Source organism: Ahaetulla prasina, chromosome 3 (genome assembly GCF_028640845.1).
Source record: "Ahaetulla prasina isolate Xishuangbanna chromosome 3, ASM2864084v1, whole genome shotgun sequence".
Taxonomy (NCBI): Eukaryota; Metazoa; Chordata; class Lepidosauria; order Squamata; family Colubridae; genus Ahaetulla; species Ahaetulla prasina.
The window spans coordinates 163,067,845-163,091,033 of NC_080541.1; the positions used below are offsets into that span (position 1 = coordinate 163,067,845).

The window sequence follows — 23,189 nt, forward strand, 5'->3', positions numbered from 1 at the left end:
CTCCCCCAAGAACAAGAAAAACATTCTAAACTCTTATCTTCTAAATATGGGTGTACATTTGTGACCTGTGCTTAACTAATGACAGGTGTTGAAGAGAAAAGATAGTTGTGTGTATTTTGATACACTATAGACACTCTTAAAACTATTTAGTATGTTATTTAATGACTTAGGAGAAACATGCTTCTCTGGGGGAAGGGGGATGATAATGACATGAATCCCTACTGCAAAAGCTAATCAAGAAATGAATGACATGGACAAATTCCCAAGGCAAAACAGCCTAAGTGCATTCCAGGACCATTTTCTGGATGGCAGCTTGTAAAGATACTCACCCTTTGCCCATCAGGCCTTTCTTGAAGCACTTTCCCAGCAGGTAGCAGAAGAAGGGCAAAGCATGGTAGAGCTCCATTTGTTTGTAGTTTATAGCAAAACAAAATGCTACGGAGCCCAAGAGGTCAAAGTCATAAGAGAGAAACAGGACTCCCCACAAAGCAAGACCAAGACTCACAGAATTATATATGTTGGTTCTGTTAAGGACAACAATCTGTAAAGAGCTTGCTAATGAAGAATATGCAACTGGAACAGGATTCTATTGGTTGTCTGCTGCCACCAATACCTACCTGATGCTGCAACATCATTCTGAGATGGCATGAAAAGAATCTTTATGTCTTAAAATAATAAAATGGAGCAGAAAAATGTAGCTTTCACTCTAGCTGTGCCACATGTTGCTTTGACTACCCTCCCCCGCTCGCCTTTTCTTACCACATAGCAGCAGACCCATTCCACAATATCCACGCATTGCAAAACATTGTCTTCACAGAATAAAAAAAAAGATACTGAAAATGTCCATAGTCAATCAGAATGAGACCTGGATAAAGCAATGTGCAGAGAGCACTAGAAATCTGAGAACAACAACAACAAAATAAATAATACAGGTAAAATGTGAATATTTATTTTCTCTAGAAAGATTATACTGGAACTGTCAACCTATTGAACTTCTTCCATCTAAAAAGATGCAAACAAAGTAGAGTTAAATCTACTGCGATGGATACTATTTTTTATTATTTTTCAAAAGTATAACTCAATTACTTCACATGTTTAATGTTTGTTTATTATTAACCTTTGTTCACAAACTCACAGCACTCCTGTCTTCCATTTCCCCCCACCACTATTCTGTAAGGTAGGTTGGAACAAGAGAATGTGATGGTTCCAAAGTCAGTCAGTGAGTTTCCATTGCTGAGGGTACCCTTGTGACTCAGAAATATAAAATGATCATGACACACAGACATTTTACTACAATAAGATCTGAGATTTGCTTGGCCCAAGGAATTACCAGTTATCTGATAGAAACACCCACTAGACAAGAATGACATGCCTCTCTGATGATTTTATGGATGAAATCATTCACAGCTGCTCTGAATTGGATGCCACGTGGACACGGATCTCATAAAATGACAAAGGTAGTTTCTTGTAGTGGTACCTGGGAGATTTTTGAGCCAGTGATTCCCAAAGAAGTAGATAAGGTTCTCTGTAAACTTATCACTGCCATTTCTGGATTTGACCCCGATCCTGTTAGCTAGTTAAAACAGGATATCTTTGAGATTATCTATCCCATATAAAACTTCTAGTGCCAGGAATAATATATCCTCCCCCTATTTTTCGCACAACCACCACCCTGTGAGGTAGGTTGGGCTGAAAGAAAGTGACTGGCCCAAAGTCATCTAACCTGCTTTAATCGCTATGGTGGGACTACAACTCACCATCTCCCACTTTCTAGCCTGGTACTTTAACCACTAGACCAAACTGGCTCTGTGTTAATCATATTTTATAATTATGCTGTATGTTTTTAATTACTGTATTTACTCCCAAAAAGAGGGTGAATATCTGGGTTTGTTTTTTTTAATTTACATTTATATCCCGCCCTTCTCCGAAGACTCAGGGCGGCTTACAGTGTATAAGGTAATAGTCTCATTCTATTTGTATATTTACAAAGTCAACTTATTGCCCGCCCAACAATCTGGGTCCTCATTTTACCTACCTTATAAAGGATGGAAGGCTGAGTCAACCTTGGGCCGGGCTTGAACCTGCAGTAATTGCAGGCTGCTGTGTTCTAATAACAGGCTTCTTACCAGCCTGAGCTACCACGGCCCCACCCTTTGGACATTTGTGTGTCTTGTACTATGAATATAGCCCCACCCATCCGCCAGCCCCCACCCTTTGGACATTTTCGGGCAGTTCCAGGCGGCAGGGATCTGGGACGGGGCATAGCCTGTCCTGAAGTGGAACAAACCTCTTCGGAACACTTTGGGGGAGGATCTGCCCGGCGGCTTTGGTGAACAAGGCGGGCCCTATGGTTCGCAGCTGGTCACCTCTCTGGCCGCCCAGCAGGCAGCTCAGGCCAGACAATGGTCGCGATGACTTCACTCCCCTGCAACGCGAGGAGCCACTACTGCAACCACTGCTTAAGCCCTCTTTATGCCCAGGAGCCAAGCCGAGCCAAGTGGGAGCCATGAAACGTCCCTTCTTTCCAGCCACCGCTGCCCATTGGCCCGATTCCCCAATGCAATTTTCAGAGCCGCGTTTCAGGCAGTGGCCAGTTCCCCTGCAATGTGCAGCGGGGAACCAGGAATCATTTTGGATTTGGGGAGGGGATCTCGGCGCTGCTGCCTGAAAATGCTCCTTCCCATTGTACACTGCAGAGCCGCGCACCCTTACCCTCCTTCTCAGCAGATTCACCTCTTTCCTCATGGCCAGATTTGCCGCCTAAAATGCGAAGCACTTTTTTTGCCTCTGCACAAGGCAAAATCCTGGTCAGGATTTCTTGATTCCAAAGGAAAGCATTTTCAGGCAGCAGCCCCATGATCTCATTCCTGATTCCAAAAGTGGGGTGTGCAGAGGTAAAAAAAGTGCTTCAGGGTTTAGGCGGCAAATCTGGCCATGAGGAAAGAGGTGAGTCTGCTGAGAAGGAGGATGAGGGTGCGCGGCTCTGCAATGTGCAATGGGAAGGAGCATTTTCAGGCAGCAGCACTGAGATACCCTCCCCGAATCCAAAATGCTTCCCAGTTCCCCGCTGCACATTGCAGGGGAACTGGCCGCCGCCTGAAACGCGGCTCTGAAAATTGCATTGGGGAATCGGGCCAATGGGCAGCGGTGGCTGGAAAGGAGGGATGTTTCATGGCTCCCGCTCGGCTCGGCTTGGCTCCTGGGAGTAGAGAGGGCTTAGGCGGTGGCGTCAGCAGTGGCTCCTCACATTGCTGGGGAGTGAAGTCATCGCGACCATTGTCTGGCCTGAGCTGCCTGCTGGACAGCCAGAGGGATGACCAGCCGCGAACCATGGGGCCCGCCTTGTTTGCCGAAGCTGCTGGGCAGATTCCCCCCACCCTGACCATCCTGAAGAGGTGTATTCCTCAGGCTCCCCACAGAGCTATCGGTAGGAAAATGGGGGCATCTCAGGAGCAGAGCCTTCGGTGCCAAGTTCCTCTTTTGCCCCCATGAAAATCATCCCCCACCCCACTCATTCCAGTTAAACACATGAAGACTTATATGGTTTGTTTTAAACAGATAAAAAGATCTGTGCCGCTCGCTATCAAAATCAAGTGGAAGTCTGGACATGGCTGATCTTGATGCTGAAAGATAGAGGCAGAATTCTTTTTTTCTTGTTTTCCTCCCGAAAAATTAAGGTGCGTTTTATACTCTGAAAAATACGGTATAAATCTTGTTCATTTTACATAAATAGACATGTATTTGTTTCTTGTGAAACACTAATGAACATTGTTAAATTAATGTTTTTAATCATAATTGGACTAATATTGTTTATCTGATTATTTACTACATTCTTTACTTTTTTACATAGAAACAACATTATTTGTTACAAAGAAAAATATACTAACCTTCTTTTTTACCGATGTCTCTTTTAAATAACAGCAATATAAGATTACTGCAGGAATATAAACTAGCATATCAGCAACAAGAACTGCAAGACAGAAAAATTATATACAACAGTCAAACCAATATTTCTCATAACTCTAATTCTGCTTTTCCTTAGTTGTTATCATTATGAATCATTTACGGAATTTCCCTTCATACTTTTTCCCTGCATGTTATGGCTCAAGAATGCAACCTGATCAAATGGGCACCATCCACAGCTAGAAGGTTGCCACTTTGCCTCTTTTTTACTGAAAAAAGCCCTAATAAACATTCCATTGAAATGATCTAATCAAGTTTAAACTACCATGGCCAAAATGAGTAAGGCTTATCCACATCCACATTTTCTGTCCATATTTCATACATACTTAGTGCTTGATGGGATTATTGCTGTAAGGGTTCCTCCCCAAATAATGATCCTGGGTGGCTGCTTGGTTTAATGAAAAGTCCAAAGGGACATCTACAAGCAGCAGTCACAGAAAAACCAGAAATGCATCAGACCAGGTACTGATAAAAGTTCATTTTTAAGCTGCATATCAACAGCAAGAGAAACAGCATGATTTCTCTGCACTTTTTCTCCCAGCAGCCTCAATCAAAGCTATCAGAGGTTTTTAGGAAAATATGGGTAGGTTAAGATACCTACAGGCTCAGTGCATGGTTTTGTGGTTTTTTGGGCAGATAACATTGCTCATATGGGCTAGATACCAGTTAGACAGAAGCCAATTCAGTGAGCAAATTTGGATCCTGTACTGTTACTGAGATTCTTTTGAAAATACATTCAATTAATTGAGCACGTTTTATTGGTATCTCAAAGAGGGGAGCGTGTTGTTCTTGGTCTTTTAAAATCTTGTATTCTGTTGGGCTGCCTGCAAGAGTTGGGAAGTTGGAGGCTATCAAAGCATCTGGAGACTATCAAAGTCTGGACTCTATTTTATTGCCAGAAGCATCTATTTCGAAGGAGGTGTTTAGAATTCATTTATTGTTCTATATTTATTCTGTTGGAATCTATCCAGTTTTCTCTGATTGGGGTAGGCTATAAAAATAGGAAATATAATAACAAATATTCATAGCAAAATATACCAAAACAAAACATCAGAGGAAGCTGATATTAACCCAATGCAATTGTTGACTAGTTTCAAACTGAAAAAACAAAAAGAGAGAGAAAAGTACAAATGGCATGTGGGGCAGAGGTTCATTTTCATAATGATTTTCATAATTCGATTATTTGTTTGACTATTGCCGCTATATCAGCCATTTGAGTATGTACATTTCATTTGTTATACAATAATTATAAAATTATTGTAAACATAAAGTTACTTAGTTTTTTTTTAAAAAAATTACAATATTGAACTATGAATGGTGTGGTTGTTCAAAACATTAGGTTTTTTTCAGTATATACACTGCCTAGAGGGAGAATTTTCAAAAATGGATAAAAATAATGGTTAACATTTAACATTATTGAATTCTGTAACCTTGATAACATTCATTTAATGGCTATTGTTTAAAAAATGTCTATCCATTTGTTTGGTTTATACATCAATGATTTATCAGGCGTGTTGACTTGAGCATTATTAAAGACTATTTCAAGGGTAATTTGGTTCTAGTGATTTTTAAAATGCAGTCAATTACTAAAGACCAGATGGAAAGGTTTGTGGCCAGCATAAGAGGTGAGGCAGAGGAGTGTCTAATTCTGCCCAAGTTTATCAGCAATAAGGAGAAACTAACATAAGATTATTATTTTTTGCACAACTCTATTCAATCCTGGAGGATGAATAACAAAAACTAATTAATTGTTTATGATGCTTAATATAAAAAGTCATATGACATTGCTGGGTTTGTTTTTCTTTCATTATTAACCACCAGATTAATATCAGTTAATGTGTCTATGAAACAATAATCATTTTGATTTAATTGTAAAAGTAATCACTACTAAATGTTATGATTCTGTATAGAATATTAGCAGTTTTTAAATGGCTGGAAAAAGCTATTACATAATGAGAAAGATATAGTTATATAGTAAGAAGCATTTAATATTGTATGTGAATATTAGCATCCATTTCAGTAGTACCTTAAAAATGTGGGCTGGGTCCAAATTAGTCAAATTATGAACACCTCCAGCTACTGCAAGAAGAGCACTGGACAAACAATACAACTGTCTGTTCTTTCTTTGCTGTTAATCAATCCTCTAAGTCACCAAATCACTGACAATACCATTTCAAGAAGTGTGGACGGTAACGTCTAGTCCAGGGATATCCAACCTTAGCAACTTTAAGGCTTCAACTCCAGCCTGACTAGCTGGGGAATTCTGGGAGGTCTGCCAAGGTTGAACACTCCTGGTCTAGACTATCAATGTTTACCCTAGTATTTCCATAAAAACTGAAAACACTTGAAGGAAGAAGAAACACTTATTTTATACATACTATATATATGGAATTAGAATTAGTCAAACCTTCTACTTCATTTAGTATTGTAATCATCTTGTACACATCTATAGATAATTACTGACATGAACTTCAGTGTTATCAAAAATTTAGTTTTATATAATATGGAGTAGAGGACAAGCTGTCACTCTGCTACCATTATTTATTGATCTTTTTACAGTATATTCAAATTTTTCTAGCATATTAGACAAAGCAGATTTGATTATATAATGTAAAATAAAACAATGTAACTGCTATTATATATAAACATGTTTGTGTATCTCAAAAATATTTAAAAATATTTACTGCTAACCACATATTAAAATGATTTAAATAACTGAAAACAATTTAAAACCAAATTTATTGCTAATTATTCAATATTTAAATGACATTTAAATATTGAATAATGAGCAATTAAAATTAGTCAAAACTGAATAAAGTCAAACATATAGTTACTACGAGAAGTTCCATAATATGGAGAATATTGAAAAGTCTAATATCTTTGCTCACTCAGCATAACTGGTTTTAAAACTGAATCTAGAAATATTCCTCTAGGAATATTATAGTATTTTGTTAGTATAAAGCTGTATTAATATTAACAGAGTGATATTAAAGATTATAATTACTTGTATCAATCTCTGCAAACTCCTCTTATATGGAGCATCTCCAAATACACAATATAGGATCAGATAAAATGCCTTATATAGTTACATTGAAAAAAAAATCCTACCTGATGCACGCATAAATAACTTGTGTGACTGACTCTCATACCCATGAGATGTGTGTAGAATAATCCAACTGGGATTTATTAACTTTGCCCTAAAAAAGTTACAAATAAGAAAAATCAGACAATTCTCTTAGGTCCATATTCATAAGATATGACAAATTAATTTAAATTTATAATAATTATTCATTTAATGGTACATAATCATCAAATGTAAAAAAAAACCCTCATAGTAGTTTTTTTTAATGCTGTAAACATATTCCTCAGATTTTTAACAGTATAAACAAGATAGCAGAGACCATTCTGAATAATATTCTTTACTTTAAATGAATTTACAAGAATTCTTTGGTTTTAGACTAGTTTCTGAAAACTAAAAGCAATAATAAAACACTGTTGATAATTTCAACGTATCTATTCCAGTGGTTTTTTTAAAGACAAAAATAGCTATGTTAATCACATAAAAAAGTAAAACCCATACTGAAACAATAGTATTATAAAGCCAGTTCAAGGTAATAAAATAGCATACAGTTTTCTAGATCTATGCCGAGCTTTTATCAGCTAGTTGTATTTCTTTTATAAAAGTAAAAAAGGAAATTGTAGCCATTAATTTGTTTGTTACTATTTTGCAAAGAATAGAATAGGCAACCTACTGTCCTCTTGATATTTTTAATTTCAATCCCTGTCACCACAAGGCAGGATAGCCATCTACAATAGAACTGCAGTTTTAAACATCTAGAGAGATCGTCCATTTCTGAGACAGGATATAAGAAATAAAGTCTAAAGTCTCTTGTGTCCTTCAGCACAAGATTTCTGTCCTTTTTAAATTTTAAAGTAATATCTCTTCAAAGCTGCTTCTCAGTTGGCCTCTGCAAACTAGAAACATAGGTACATATTGATCACTGTGAACAAACGTTATTCTTTATCTTGCTACAGATTAAAACAGGGAAGTCCCATTTAAAGCCAATCCTTATTACCATGATACTGATACTGATAATAATCATTTATCAAACTTGTGCGCCACCCAACTCTCAACAACTTTGGGTAGCTTGTGATAGTTGATTACATGATCACAGTTGTAAAGTATTTCAGCATCTTAATGAAAAATGCCTTGGCCATGTACAATAATATAAAATCAAATACAGTCTTTGTAAACATAAGATACATGTATTTATATAACTGGACAAACAAAATTAGATACTTAAGCTGAATACATAAATCCTGGGTTATACATAAAATCTATTTGCAATGTACAATCTCCTCAGCGTCTCATCTGTAACAATTTTGGTACATGTGCAGTTTGTTAGCAAAATAAGAAATAATATGAATGCCTTAACTAATATTTTATAAAATAGACTGTACAGAGGTGGGCGACTTGTAATCCACAATTGCCTCCTGCACCCAAAGCATGGTCTCTAGAATTCTTCAGATTAACTGGAATGTTGCTTTTAGGGAAATTTGGAAGATTTATATTGAAGGGCTTTTCCCAATTTAGAGGAGATAGAATTTAAGGAACAAAATAGACATCAAGTCCCTGCAACTACAAATATGGAAATAATTTCTTGATGTGACCCCAATCCAGTGATCTGGGAATTCAAACATTGTATATAACATCCTTATCCAATCATTTTCCTTATTCTCCATCACATTAAAAAAATTCTTATTAGGGATGTTAATCTCCGAATATACCATAGAATACTTATGGATATAAACAGCTTCTGAATTAGTGTACTTTTTTTCTTTTTTAAATAATTATTTTAAACAATTGACTATATAATAATTAACTTACACATAAGCACACAGAAGACTGTGATAAGCAGTAAGAGGTGGATAGTCAAGGCCCCAATATTGTAAATTATTGTCACTGGTGTTAAAGTACCTGAAAGATAAAGTAAAATTCAAAATAAATATGCATGTTTAGCATAGTTTAGGGACAATATCTCTTTTATTTTCTTATATAATTTTGAAGCTATTTTGTGACAGCTTCTGAGGAAGCAAGCTTTTTTCTCCCCCAAAATCATCTTTGGACAGTTTTCTGAATAAGTATTTCTTAAATAATAGTCTGCAGAATGATGATGGAAATAAAATATGCTTTTTATATTAATTACTGAATATGTAATTGTATAAGATGTCACAGTGGTTTTAAAATCTTCAATATAGGTATAAGATTTCACGAGATTTTCTAGTCTTCAATATAGGTTTTCCTATATTTAGGAAAAACCAAGATCTAATTCTAATACTTTCACTGGAAGAAACACACAAACAGCTGAGATTAAAAAGGAATGATTGACTGCTTTTGTCAGTACACAAACTGCTGCCGTTAGAAGAAAAAACTGCTCTATGTAAAACGTGTTCAGATGGTACTGTTGTCTTATAGAAGGATGAGCTTTTGAAAACTAATTGCACCTTAACCCAACATAACAAAATTGTTGACTCTACAGAATTTGAACACAATAAGTGACAAGCATCACAAATCTACTCAAGACTTATCAATAGTTACAAATTCAACTGGTCCTCTAAATCCTCTAAAGAACAATACAAAAGTGCAAAGGCAAATGTTCATTTGGTATGAGTCTTCTGTACTGTACATTTGAGCGAAGAATAATCAGAATTTAGACACATCTTCAAGTTGAAATACTTCAGAAGATTTTATGCAATGAAAATAAAAATTACAAAAATAAGATATCAGAACCTTTAAATCTGTGTGAAATAGAGTGACTAGTATTTTATAATTGCTAGGGGCAAGTCCTTAGTTTTTCCAGTCTATCCAGTCAAATGCAGCCAGTTTCTGACATTTATTGCAATAAATGATATTTCTTGAATACCTTATAAGCAGCCTGAAGTATCTTATGAACAATTCATGATAAATCATATTTCTTAAAGCTGCATCTCTACCCTTTTATCCCACTATTTAAATTTTCTCACACCAGGTTAGTTTTAACTTCTTCATTACAGTATTAATATTCTGCATTTTACTTGTTAATATCTCATTTATTCATCCAGCATTGCCTTCTAATTCAGTCTTAAACTCCATTAGAAAAGCTTCGTGCATACTGATGAAGAGAAGGCTAAGAAATTCCATATTTCTAACTAGCAATAAGGAAGAAAAGATGCTGTCAAGATTGTCTTTGATAAATATATGCATGGACTCCAAAGCAAGATAGGGAAGGCAGAAAGATTTAAATTCATGCCTCTGGCTCAGGAAAACCACATATAGGAAAACTACATACAAATCACATTTCTAGTTTATTGCCCACCTTTTTAATATACTTTGCTTCTGAACAAAGGAGGCAAACGTGAAGTACATGCAATATCACTTGAGTATATATGCATAGTGTTGTCACTGTAGCTTCTTCAAAGGCAAAGACTTTGGGGGAACCAACTTTTAGAAATGCCAAGTTGCACATAGTATAATGAATCACAAAGTATTTGATGCTGTTGCAAAACAAAGCTAATATAAAATTGCTTCCAAATATACTTTCGATATTGCTATAGCCCGTTATTCAGAAATATATGAAGGAAAATTCTAATTACCCAAGAGTAAACTAGTGGAAAGGATTCAATAAATGTAATTATATGTTTTGATGGCAGATAAGTGCACTTTCACTGGCTTTTATTCCCTTACTTGTAAATTCTTAATACTTATTAATCTTTTGGAACTGAACAATCTTTTCTCTCTCCCATCACTTCATCAAACCCAATTAACTGTGGAAGGGAAATGTTGAGTCTGAGTCTTCAGAAATTAAAATAATACATTTAATAAATATTAGTCTTTAAAATATTAAAATAATAAATTTAATAAACATCAGGGCTGTGGACATTTTTAAAATGTCATGTGAGTGCAGCATCTTTTTGCTATTCATTAAAACAGTCCAGCTTTCTTTAGAATTTTGTGTGAGCCTGAAAAAGGTGTATTTGCTTTAGAAAAGCTGAATTGTTAAGAGTTAACCTGACTCTCAAGCAATCACACCTTCAACTTTGAAATAGAAGCTCGAAAAAAGAGGGGCTACTGGCTGTGCCTGCTTCCTGCAATGTCCAAAACTCAGCACCTTTCAACTCATTTGCAAAACAGGTGTAGCTTAATAAGCAAAAAGGAAAAGTGGGGGAAGGACAGAACTTCTATATCACTGTTTCTTTTTATCTTTCTGAATGCTTTATTACATCTGGAAGATGAGAAAAACTTGACAATGGGCTTTCTCCTTTAGACAGACTCTCCCATTAGCATACCCTCCCAATCATTATCTGTCCTGAATCATAATCTTCCCTTACCCATGATATGTTGAGAGAAAGGCAAATACTAGATTACTAGTTTTTCCTAACTATAGCTTCAATGCTTCATCTTTCTGTCCAATGCTTTGCTCATCCAATGGGTAAACAAGAATGTAATATAACTATCATTTTTTTCTTCTTTTTGGATTCCAATCAAACTAGGTTTCTTAAAGAGAAGCAATAGCACAGAAGAGGCATGTACTTCTACTGAAAGGCAGAGGATAATATAGAGACATCAGATATAAAGCCAAAGATGAGAAACCAATGCTTTCTGCTTCAACTTCATATTTTAGAAATGGAATTTCTAAACTATGTTTCTATAACACTTGCAAAACCATTTAATATTTTAATTAATCTGCCTAACCATTGTAGATATAGATACTTAATATGATCATAATGACATCTTTTGAGATAAATCTGAACAGACATAATATAGTATATTGGATCTGAAAATAATTTCATTCCTATAATACTATTTGGGATATCATGTTGAAGAAAAGTGATCTTATTTCTATATAATTTTGTACAAAGCTATATGGACCAGCTAAAATCCCCCCCACAGCCTATGGGCACTCCTTATATAAATTGAAATAAAGACATACCAGTATTTGACTGGCAGATTATAAGTAATTTCTTGCCAATGTCTTTGAGCTTCATAGTCTCCATACATAGGTGCTTTTCCTGCACCTAAAACACAAAAGGAAGAAAGATTAGAGATATGTTTATGTATTTATTTGTTAAACTAAATGCTATCCATTGTTATGCTTCTATTAGTGTTTTTATTAAATGCTTGAGAAATGAATGTTTTCTATTCTAAATATGTGTCCATGTTAAAGAAAAAATATTTCAAATTCAGCCCTATAACCAAAGGCCTTCTCTAATAGTAATAGTAATTTTTGGATGTAACACCTAATATCTGGTTTCCTCAAAAATATGATCCCTAGAGCATACTGTACCTCCATTCCTTTACTAATGTACAATGAAGAAAATAAGTCACTTTCTTTTTCTTTAAGCTTTATACAAAAAAGTACTTTCTTTGCTATTGTAACATTTTATGCTTGAGTCAAATTCAACTTGAAGTTGTACCAGTTTTACATGTAACAAATTAGGTTCCATTTTGCTCAATTCTACTTGCTATTCTCTCAGCCAGTATTGAATAAGCTTCTTTTTAAACAAGATATAAGATATATGAAACAGTGTAATTGTTGTAGCATCCAAGTAAATATCTAATATATACAATTATTCATTTCTTGTCTCCTGATTAACTAATGAAAGCACATTTATATTTCAGCTAACACACTATAACGTTACATAAATTGAAAAGTTTCTTTTAAATCTAGGAAAGTCTTTTATCATTCTTTTATATCATTTACTTTTTAATAGTTCATACATGCAAGAGAAGGGTAATATTTGTCCTTTGTAACATGGGAACAAATTTCATAAGAAATGAACTTCTGGAGCAACTAAATATCAATGCTCTCTACATGGGGCTCCCCTTGAAGGGCACCCGGAGGCTCCAATTGATCCAGAATGCAGCTGCGCGGGTGATAGAGGGAGCTGCTCGTGGCTCTCATATAACACCAATCCTGCGCAAGCTGCACTGGCTGCCTGTGGTCTTCCGGGTGCACTTCAAGGTGTTGGTTACCACCTTTAAAGTGCTCCATGGCTTAGGACCGGGTTACTTACGGGACCGCCTACTGCCACCGTTTGCCTCCCACCGACCCATGCGCTCTCACAGAGAGGGATTCCTTAGGGTGCCGTCAGCCAAGCAATGTCAGCTGGTGGCCCCCAGGGGAAGGGCCTTCTCTGTGGGGGCGCCAACCCTATGGAACAAACTTCCCCCTGGACTCCGACAACTTCCTGACCTTCGGACCTTTCGCCGCGAGCTGAAGACGTATCTATTTTTCCGCGCAGGATTTTTAGATGTTATTATGGGTTTTTAATTTTTAATTGGTTTTTTAGGGTTTTAAATGTATTTTAAATTTGGGCCAAATTTTGAATAAGTTTTTTAGTTATTGTTTTATTTGTATTGTATTTATTGACTGTCGTTTTTATTTGGCTGTTAACCGTCCTGAGTCCTTCGGGAGAAGGGCGGTATACAAATTAAAATATTATTATTATTATTATTATTATTATTATTATTATTATTATTATTATTATTGTTATTGTTATTGTTGTTGTTGTTGTTGTTGTTGTTGTTATTGTTATTATTACCTGAGCATAGGCAGAGGACCATTGCCTTGCCTTGAAGAATTGCTTTTAGTGCAGACAAATGTAACTCTTTTTGGGTGGGGATTGAGAGAAAAAGCTGCCAATCATAAGATTTAAAATTATTATTAAACAGATGCAGATCTTCAAAATATCATACCACTATTACTTTATTGTAATGATTGGAGCCTATGTCTTCTTAATAAAGTCCCTAAGTGTAAAATACAAATTATAAAACCTCCACCCAATTAATTAAATACCAGCATATTCTAACCAGCTGCCTAATGTACAGAAACAATAAACAGTGCTATTAACTTGTGCAGACCTGTGTCTGAATGAATGGTTGCAGGTTGAAGATTATTTGTACTATGCATTTGTTCAAGCTAGATTTTATTAATAAGTTACTTTAAGAATAATAGATTATTCTATCTTATTACAGATAGTTCTCATTTAGCTACTGCCTCATGCAGCCTATTGTATACCCTTGACTGAAGATTGGTACACTCTTTCTATCTGGGATGGTTGTCCTCTTCCACCAAGTGTGCAGCTTTCAGGAAAAAGCACATGGAGTGATGAGGAAGGAAAGAGGCATCTGACTAGCCAGTTAGATCAGCTAAATCAACCCGGCCTGGTGTTCAATAGGGTGACACATGTCAGATCACCCTCACATCTGTCTCATACAGCAACTATTCATCATTACAATCATGACTAATCCTCACAGTCCTCATAGGTCTATAAAGCAAAGGAAAGCTGAAGTAAGTTCATAAGCATAATCACTTAGTGACCATTTCACTAAACAAATTGCCAGTTCCAATTGTGATAACTAAATAAGGACAAGGAAGAGATAACTTCAACAAGTCTTTTATTTATTTTCCTGGTACATTGAGCATAAGAAATATTTTTTACTGAAGTATTTTAATACCACAACTTTCACTTTTTATTTCAGAAATGTCTACTGTTGCAAGCCTTCATAATAACATTTCCTGTTTAAAAGATGATTACCATAAAATGGATAGTGTCCGAAGAACAGAAATATATTCAGGTTTTAAAAATATGTGATTAGAATCAGTGGAATAGGAGAGAAGAGCTGCCTTTACTAAGCCCATTCCCACTAGAAGTACTGAGGAGGAAATTCTACCCTATAAGCATAGCATCCTAATGGTCGATTTAAAACTATGATATATATATTTCTATAGAAATATATAGAAATGAAACCTCCCCACCCTTCCTCCAATCTTTGCTGTTAGCATATGGCCTCTGGTGGCTCAGCAGACTAAGTCTGTCTGTTGTTAACACAGCTGCTTGCAATTACCGCAGGTTCAAGTCCCACCAGGCCCAAGGTTGACTCAGCCTTCCATCCTTTATAAGGTAGGTAAAATGAGGACCCAGATTGTTGGGGGCAATAAAACTTGATTTTGTATATAATATACAAATGGATGAAGACTATTGCTTAACACTGTGTAAGCCGCCCTGAGTCTTCGGAGAAGGGCAGGATATAAATTCAAATAAAAATAAAATAAAATGGCAGAAATAGATTTATTGAATAAATAAGGTCAGCAAGTCTATGGAGATTCTCAGTCATCCAGGCCATGATTGTCCCAAAGGTGCTTTTTCAAGAGGCAACTGGACTTTCTGGTTTTTCTTTGAAGACTTTTGCTTCTCATCCAAGAAGCTTCTTCAGCTTCTTGGATGAGAAACAAAATGTCTTCTTAAAAAAGCACCTTTGGGACAAGGTCAACAAATATGAGCTTACTTTCTTCTATACATGATTTCAATCATATTAAAGATAAAACAATTAGAATGGGGGTGGGAAGGCAGGCCATAAAGTATTTGACCTCTCAATTGTTATGCCTGATAATTTAAAGTGTAGGTGAGATAAGATCAGCACAAAACTAAATCTGCTGTAATTTAATCAAATATTTTATTATTGTTGTATTTTTGCATAAAACAGTTCAGTTAAGTATTTAACCCTATGTAGCTACTAACACAATAATGAAATACTAGATTAGTCTGTTCATATGAGGATCATTCTTAGATCAGTTAAGAATGATCTAAGTTTTATAAGATGTTCAAATAATACAGCATTTGTTTATTTCAAACAGATATTAAAGATGGGATGCTCAGGATATAACTGAATAATATTGAAGAATAAGCAAAGATAAGATAGATATTTTTATTTATATAATTATGCTGATATTTGCAGTTCTATAAAAATACAAAATAGTTACTCATATTTCATACATTTTGTACAACAGTCCCATATTAAGATTTCCCACTATCATAATCTGAACTTTTAAAGAAAATTATCTCCATACACTAGCTCAAAATTTGAATGTGTATTACCTGAATAAGGACCAAGTGATACAGTCCATCGAACAATAAGTCCAAGTAACACAGTAATTGTGATTAAGCTCCATTTTTCCATAGCTGGTCTTCGGTCCAGACCTAGAAAGAACAATTATATTACACACTATTTTACATTAATTTAGTCCTAATCTATTAGCATAATAAAACCATTTCTCTATGATATACACAACTGTTCCAAAAGGCAACAACCCAATGTGGGCTTTTTATAATATTATTATGGGGAAAATAAAACCAGTGAAAACAAAGCGAATTCAGCACAGTATCAGAGGGCTATTCTGCAACAGCCAGAAATGCTATTGAAAGAATCATAGCAATAACATTTAGATTTATATGCCACTCCATAATGCAGTAAGATGATTCTTTCCTTTCCCCCCCTTCTTTTCTTTCCCTTTCCGCTATCCTTTTCTTTCTTGATGCAAAACTGCCTAGTAAGAAAGGAGAGCCGTTCCTGATTTACCAGGCTGCCAACTGGATCTCTGAGATTTAATTGCAAAGACACTTGAGAGCCAGTCTATGGCATATGGGAGCTACCACAGTTCACCATAACTGGCCTCTGTAAGACTGAAATGGGGAGTAGGGATAGCAAATTTTGTGCTGATTTTAGTTATCTGGCTCAAAGGCAGATAAATATCATTTTAACCGAGTCACAGAGAAAGGGCCATATTAAACAGAGACTACCCAGAGCAATGCATTTTAGAAAATCTACCAATATAATTAATTTGTGATTTAGTGTATAATATGAAACCAGAAAATTGGGTTGAATAAACCAATTGTGAGTACACAATTAAACCAAAGTATCTATTTCAAAATAATAATAATAATAATAATAATAATAATAATAATAATATAATAATAATAATAATAATAATAATAATTATTATTATTATTATTTTATTAGATTTATAAACCGCCCTTCTCCCGAAGGACTCAGGGCGGTGTACAGCCAAAGTAAAAAGAAACAGTGTACAGTTAAAATAAAATTAAAAAACTTATTATACAGTGTGGCCGGAATTAAAACAGTTAAAAAATCTAAAAAAACCCAATTAAAACCAGAGAGAAATTTAAAATTTAAAATATGATAGACCTAAACCATATTACAGTTTATCATTCCATATTAAACCCAGTAATTGTCACCTGAAAACTGTGGTATAGCAGCTTGCATGAATCCAGTCACTAATTTTTATTAAAGCAATCTTCTCCAGTCGAGAATCATGCACATTGATAGTCCCATCAATCCCACTCGCCATATCAATGATTAAATTCATGCAATGCAGAGAACCACAAAGTACTCAATCGCTTGTAAATTATGTAATTATTTTAGAATTCAGTTTGTATAAATGCAGAAAACAGTATGGCAATGAAGAATGCATGAAAATAATGGAATTATTAGCAAAAGGTTCAACATTAAAGAAGGAGTAAGACAAGGATATGTAATGTCCCTGAATTGTTTAATATATTTATAGGTAAAATAGGAACTGGGCATGGCTAGTCTAGTAAAAGAAGAACCAGGGGAGACATGATAGCAGTGTTCCAATATTTGAGAGGCTGCCACAGAGAAGTGGGAGTCAAAGCTATTTTCCAAAGCACTTGAAGGCCAGACAAGGAATAATGGATGGAAACTGAACAAGGAGAGATTCAACCTGGAAATAAGGAGAAGTTTTCTGACAGTGAGAGCAATCAACCAATGGAACAGCTTGTCTTCAGAAGTTGTGGGAGCTTCATCACTGGAAGCTTTCAAGAAGAGACTGGACTGTCAAAAATGGTGTAGGGTCTGCTGGGCGGGGGGTTTGTCTAGATAACCTACAAGCCACCCTTTCAAATTCTGTTAATCTGTATCAGTATTTAAATGAATAAGAAATGCTTGTGGAATTATTAATGAGAGGGAGCTTGTTCTTGCTTTCAGTGGTTTTGCTTTGCAAGTTTTATCTTATTTGAAAGACACCAAAAGTTTGATTAGATTGCAGTGATGTAGTAATCTAATAAGTACATTGTCAGACAGAATGTGCAATATAACAAGGATTATGGCTCTGAAAATTAAAGAATCAAACATCAGAGTAGTTGTGTTTGGCAGGAAATGTGGAGTGAATGATTGCAGATTGTAGATGGTGAAAAGCTATAACAAGTACTGGTAGATGAAACTGCATACTTGGTAGCATGCGGAAATAGTTGGAGAAATGTTGGTATAAAATAGTAGGTGATACATTGATACATGTTTCTACCAGGAAGAAACATTTATCAAAGGAAGCAGAAAAAATAACTGTGCTTGTACTCACTTTCTTATTGGGCAGTATAAATTTGATATGTTAGGAAAAACAAAGATGATTAAGTCAGTGGAAATGTAGTATTTAAGAAGTATGTGTGGGAGCTGAGTGTTAAAACAAGAATAGATAAAAATCAAGAAAAAGTAGGTGCCAAATTAACGAGAGTCAAATAAAGAAGTTAATTGCCGGCATGAAAACAGTATATTGAAATGACTTAATTATAGAGAGAAGAAAATAAAACTTGAACTTCAAAAATATTTGACGGAGTTGGCTGAAAGGAAAGAAAAGTTGGGATTGGATCCACAAAAATGAAAATGTGAGAAATTTCAGGAAGGCAGTATGTAGACATGGTAGAAGCAAGACTGGTTCACGTAGGTAAATATCTCGAGCGGCATCAATGCAAATTAGTTTTAGCTTTACTGTACACTATTTCCTTTTATTTCACATTTTAAATTGCTTGCTGTTTCTCTGCAGATGGCAAAAGATTACATACAAGAAAGGGAATAATGTGATGGGGAATATGCTTATTCAAAAATGTATGTTTATATAAGACTGTAGAAACATTTCGCAGAATGCAGAATTATTTAGGAAGCATCGTTGGTATTTATGAAAGGAAACCAATGCCTACTGTTCCTGTCCTATTGTTTCCTTTTGTTATATCCAAGTAATATAGTTAGTACATACTCATACTCAGTGGTGGGATTCAAATAATTTAACAACCGGTTCTCTGCCCTAATGATTTCTTCCAACAACCAGTTCACCAAACTGCTCAGAAAGTTAACAACCGGTTCTCCCGAAGTGGTGCGAACTGGCTGAATTCCACCACTGCTCATACTTATATATATGCTTATATATTGTATAGTTATTTCATGCTTATTCTTATATATACTGTGTAACAAAATAAATAAATACATAAATAAAATTAGGGCTTCTGTGAATATTTAACCATATGCAACCTGCGCATACAATTTAAAACTTCCTCGACGCCCATTGCTTTTAGTACGGAAAGATTTCCTATGTCACACCCCACATCGATGTGGGTGGGAAGCATAGTCCCTATAGGTTTAAAAAAAAAAAAAGCTCTTTGAAGAGGAAGCTGGTCACGATCTCTGTCCTCCTACAGTCCACGAAAGCTCCTCCCTTTCTCAGTGGAAGAAGATTCGGCTCCGTAACCAAAGTCGCCCTGCCTCTGTATTCCTTTCCCTGCCTGCAGCACAGGCTGCCAACTGGATCTCTGAGATTTAATTGCAAAGACACTTGAGAGCCAGTCTATGGCATATGGGAGCTACCACAGTTCACCATAACTGGCCTCTGTAAGACTGAAATGGGGAGTAGGGATAGCAAATTTTGTGCTGATTTTAGTTATCTGGCTCAAAGGCAGATAAATATCATTTTAACCGAGTCACAGAGAAAGGGCCATATTAAACAGAGACTACCCAGAGCAATGCATTTTAGAAAATCTACCAATATAATTAATTTGTGATTTAGTGTATAATATGAAACCAGAAAATTGGGTTGAATAAACCAATTGTGAGTACACAATTAAACCAAAGTATCTATTTCAAAATAATAATAATAATAATAATAATAATAATAATAATAATAATAATAATAATAATAATAATAATAATAATAATAATAATAATTATTATTATTATTATTTTATTAGATTTATAAACCGCCCTTCTCCCGAAGGACTCAGGGCGGTGTACAGCCAAAGTAAAAAGAAACAGTGTACAGTTAAAATAAAATTAAAAAACTTATTATACAGTGTGGCCGGAATTAAAACAGTTAAAAAATCTAAAAAAAACCAATTAAAACCAGAGAGAAATTTAAAATTTAAAATATGATAGACCTAAACCATATTACAGTTTATCATTCCATATTAAACCCAGTAATTGTCACCTGAAAACTGTGGTATAGCAGCTTGCATGAATCCAGTCACTAATTTTTATTAAAGCAATCTTCTCCAGTCGAGAATCATGCACATTGATAGTCCCATCAATCCCACTCGCCATATCAATGATTAAATTCATGCAATGCAGAGAACCACAAAGTACTCAATCGCTTGTAAATTATGTAATTATTTTAGAATTCAGTTTGTATAAATGCAGAAAACAGTATGGCAATGAAGAATGCATGAAAATAATGGAATTATTAGCAAAAGGTTCAACATTAAAGGAGTAAGACAAGGATATGTAATGTCCCTGAATTGTTTAATATATTTATAGGTAAAATAGGAACTGGGCATGGCTAGTCTAGTAAAAGAAGAACCAGGGGAGACATGATAGCAGTGTTCCAATATTTGAGAGGCTGCCACAGAGAAGTGGGAGTCAAAGCTATTTTCCAAAGCACTTGAAGGCCAGACAAGGAATAATGGATGGAAACTGAACAAGGAGAGATTCAACCTGGAAATAAGGAGAAGTTTTCTGACAGTGAGAGCAATCAACCAATGGAACAGCTTGTCTTCAGAAGTTGTGGGAGCTTCATCACTGGAAGCTTTCAAGAAGAGACTGGACTGTCAAAAATGGTGTAGGGTCTGCTGGGCGGGGGGTTTGTCTAGATAACCTACAAGCCACCCTTTCAAATTCTGTTAATCTGTATCAGTATTTAAATGAATAAGAAATGCTTGTGGAATTATTAATGAGAGGGAGCTTGTTCTTGCTTTCAGTGGTTTTGCTTTGCAAGTTTTATCTTATTTGAAAGACACCAAAAGTTTGATTAGATTGCAGTGATGTAGTAATCTAATAAGTACATTGTCAGACAGAATGTGCAATATAACAAGGATTATGGCTCTGAAAATTAAAGAATCAAACATCAGAGTAGTTGTGTTTGGCAGGAAATGTGGAGTGAATGATTGCAGATTGTAGATGGTGAAAAGCTATAACAAGTACTGGTAGATGAAACTGCATACTTGGTAGCATGCGGAAATAGTTGGAGAAATGTTGGTATAAAATAGTAGGTGATACATTGATACATGTTTCTACCAGGAAGAAACATTTATCAAAGGAAGCAGAAAAAATAACTGTGCTTGTACTCACTTTCTTATTGGGCAGTATAAATTTGATATGTTAGGAAAAACAAAGATGATTAAGTCAGTGGAAATGTAGTATTTAAGAAGTATGTGTGGGAGCTGAGTGTTAAAACAAGAATAGATAAAAATCAAGAAAAAGTAGGTGCCAAATTAACGAGAGTCAAATAAAGAAGTTAATTGCCGGCATGAAAACAGTATATTGAAATGACTTAATTATAGAGAGAAGAAAATAAAACTTGAACTTCAAAAATATTTGACGGAGTTGGCTGAAAGGAAAGAAAAGTTGGGATTGGATCCACAAAAATGAAAATGTGAGAAATTTCAGGAAGGCAGTATGTAGACATGGTAGAAGCAAGACTGGTTCACGTAGGTAAATATCTCGAGCGGCATCAATGCAAATTAGTTTTAGCTTTACTGTACACTATTTCCTTTTATTTCACATTTTAAATTGCTTGCTGTTTCTCTGCAGATGGCAAAAGATTACATACAAGAAAGGGAATAATGTGATGGGGAATATGCTTATTCAAAAATGTATGTTTATATAAGACTGTAGAAACATTTCGCAGAATGCAGAATTATTTAGGAAGCATCGTTGGTATTTATGAAAGGAAACCAATGCCTACTGTTCCTGTCCTATTGTTTCCTTTTGTTATATCCAAGTAATATAGTTAGTACATACTCATACTCAGTGGTGGGATTCAAATAATTTAACAACCGGTTCTCTGCCCTAATGATTTCTTCCAACAACCAGTTCACCAAACTGCTCAGAAAGTTAACAACCGGTTCTCCCGAAGTGGTGCGAACTGGCTGAATTCCACCACTGCTCATACTTATATATATGCTTATATATTGTATAGTTATTTCATGCTTATTCTTATATATACTGTGTAACAAAATAAATAAATACATAAATAAAATTAGGGCTTCTGTGAATATTTAACCATATGCAACCTGCGCATACAATTTAAAACTTCCTCGACGCCCATTGCTTTTAGTACGGAAAGATTTCCTATGTCACACCCCACATCGATGTGGGTGGGAAGCATAGTCCCTATAGGTTTAAAAAAAAAAAAAGCTCTTTGAAGAGGAAGCTGGTCACGATCTCTGTCCTCCTACAGTCCACGAAAGCTCCTCCCTTTCTCAGTGGAAGAAGATTCGGCTCCGTATCCAAAGTCGCCCTGCCTCTGTATTCCTTTCCCTGCCTGCAGCACAGCCTTCCCCAACACGGCGCCCTCCAAATCAGCACGTTGATGTAAATCCCGCCTGTGGGCGAGGTTGTTGGAGGGTTTTTTTTTATCTTTATCAAAGGTTCTGGAAGGCAGGAAGCTGAGCACCCACAAGGGGAAAGAATGCAGTTCCTGGCTCCCCCCTCCCTTCGAAGGGACGCAAGCCCTCTTCTTAACGCTAAACCCCATCCAGCTACCAAGCGCGTGCTCTGCTCCCCTCAGGAGCGCTTATAAATTATAAATCCCGCCTTTGCCTCGCGCCATATCTGCAACCGCCAACGACCTCCCCACCCGCCATTGGGCACTCTCCGACTCACCGAAACTGACAGGCGCGAGAAGGGGTTCAATGGGCGTGCGCGCGTCCGACCCGCTCATTGGTCCCGCCTTACCGGCCAGCCGCATGCGCAATAGGTTTCCTGAGTGAGTGACGTTGAGTATTCTCTGCTTGTTCCGTTTAGGTTGACTTTTTTCAGCAGACTCCTCAAAATCAGTGAACGTGGCTGGTGATTTTAGATGAGGCTAGTCTCACAGGACACTAAGATAAATCTACGTGTCGTTACAGTTACGGCATTAAGCCGTTTGGTTCGCTGTTTTATTTAGACTAGAATCGCACGTTACACTGTACTAAGCTATGGATTTATTAATCATGATTTCTTGAATAAGCCATGTTATAGTAGTTCAGTGTCAATAATACCCAGGGGAAAAATTAGAAAGTGCATTAGAAGTGGTTTGGCACACACAAGAGAGGCACACACAACCTCA

General features: G+C 35.9%; 1 protein-coding gene across 1 annotated transcript in view; it reads right to left on the reverse strand.

The window, feature by feature from the left end:
- ALG6 (ALG6 alpha-1,3-glucosyltransferase) overlaps positions 1-22,817 on the reverse strand; it is a 34,616-nt gene extending 11,799 nt beyond the window's left edge. The window contains exons 1-8 of the mRNA XM_058178579.1: positions 22,745-22,817; positions 15,883-15,984; positions 11,934-12,018; positions 8,852-8,941; positions 7,072-7,160; positions 3,888-3,970; positions 835-899; positions 330-524 (exon numbers count right to left, since the gene is read on the reverse strand). Of these exons, the coding sequence (XP_058034562.1) occupies positions 330-524; positions 835-899; positions 3,888-3,970; positions 7,072-7,160; positions 8,852-8,941; positions 11,934-12,018; positions 15,883-15,984; positions 22,745-22,802 (767 nt within the window). The 5' untranslated portion in view covers positions 22,803-22,817. The remainder of the gene's footprint in view (positions 1-329; positions 525-834; positions 900-3,887; positions 3,971-7,071; positions 7,161-8,851; positions 8,942-11,933; positions 12,019-15,882; positions 15,985-22,744) is intronic.
- Positions 22,818-23,189: the final 372 nt, after the last annotated feature.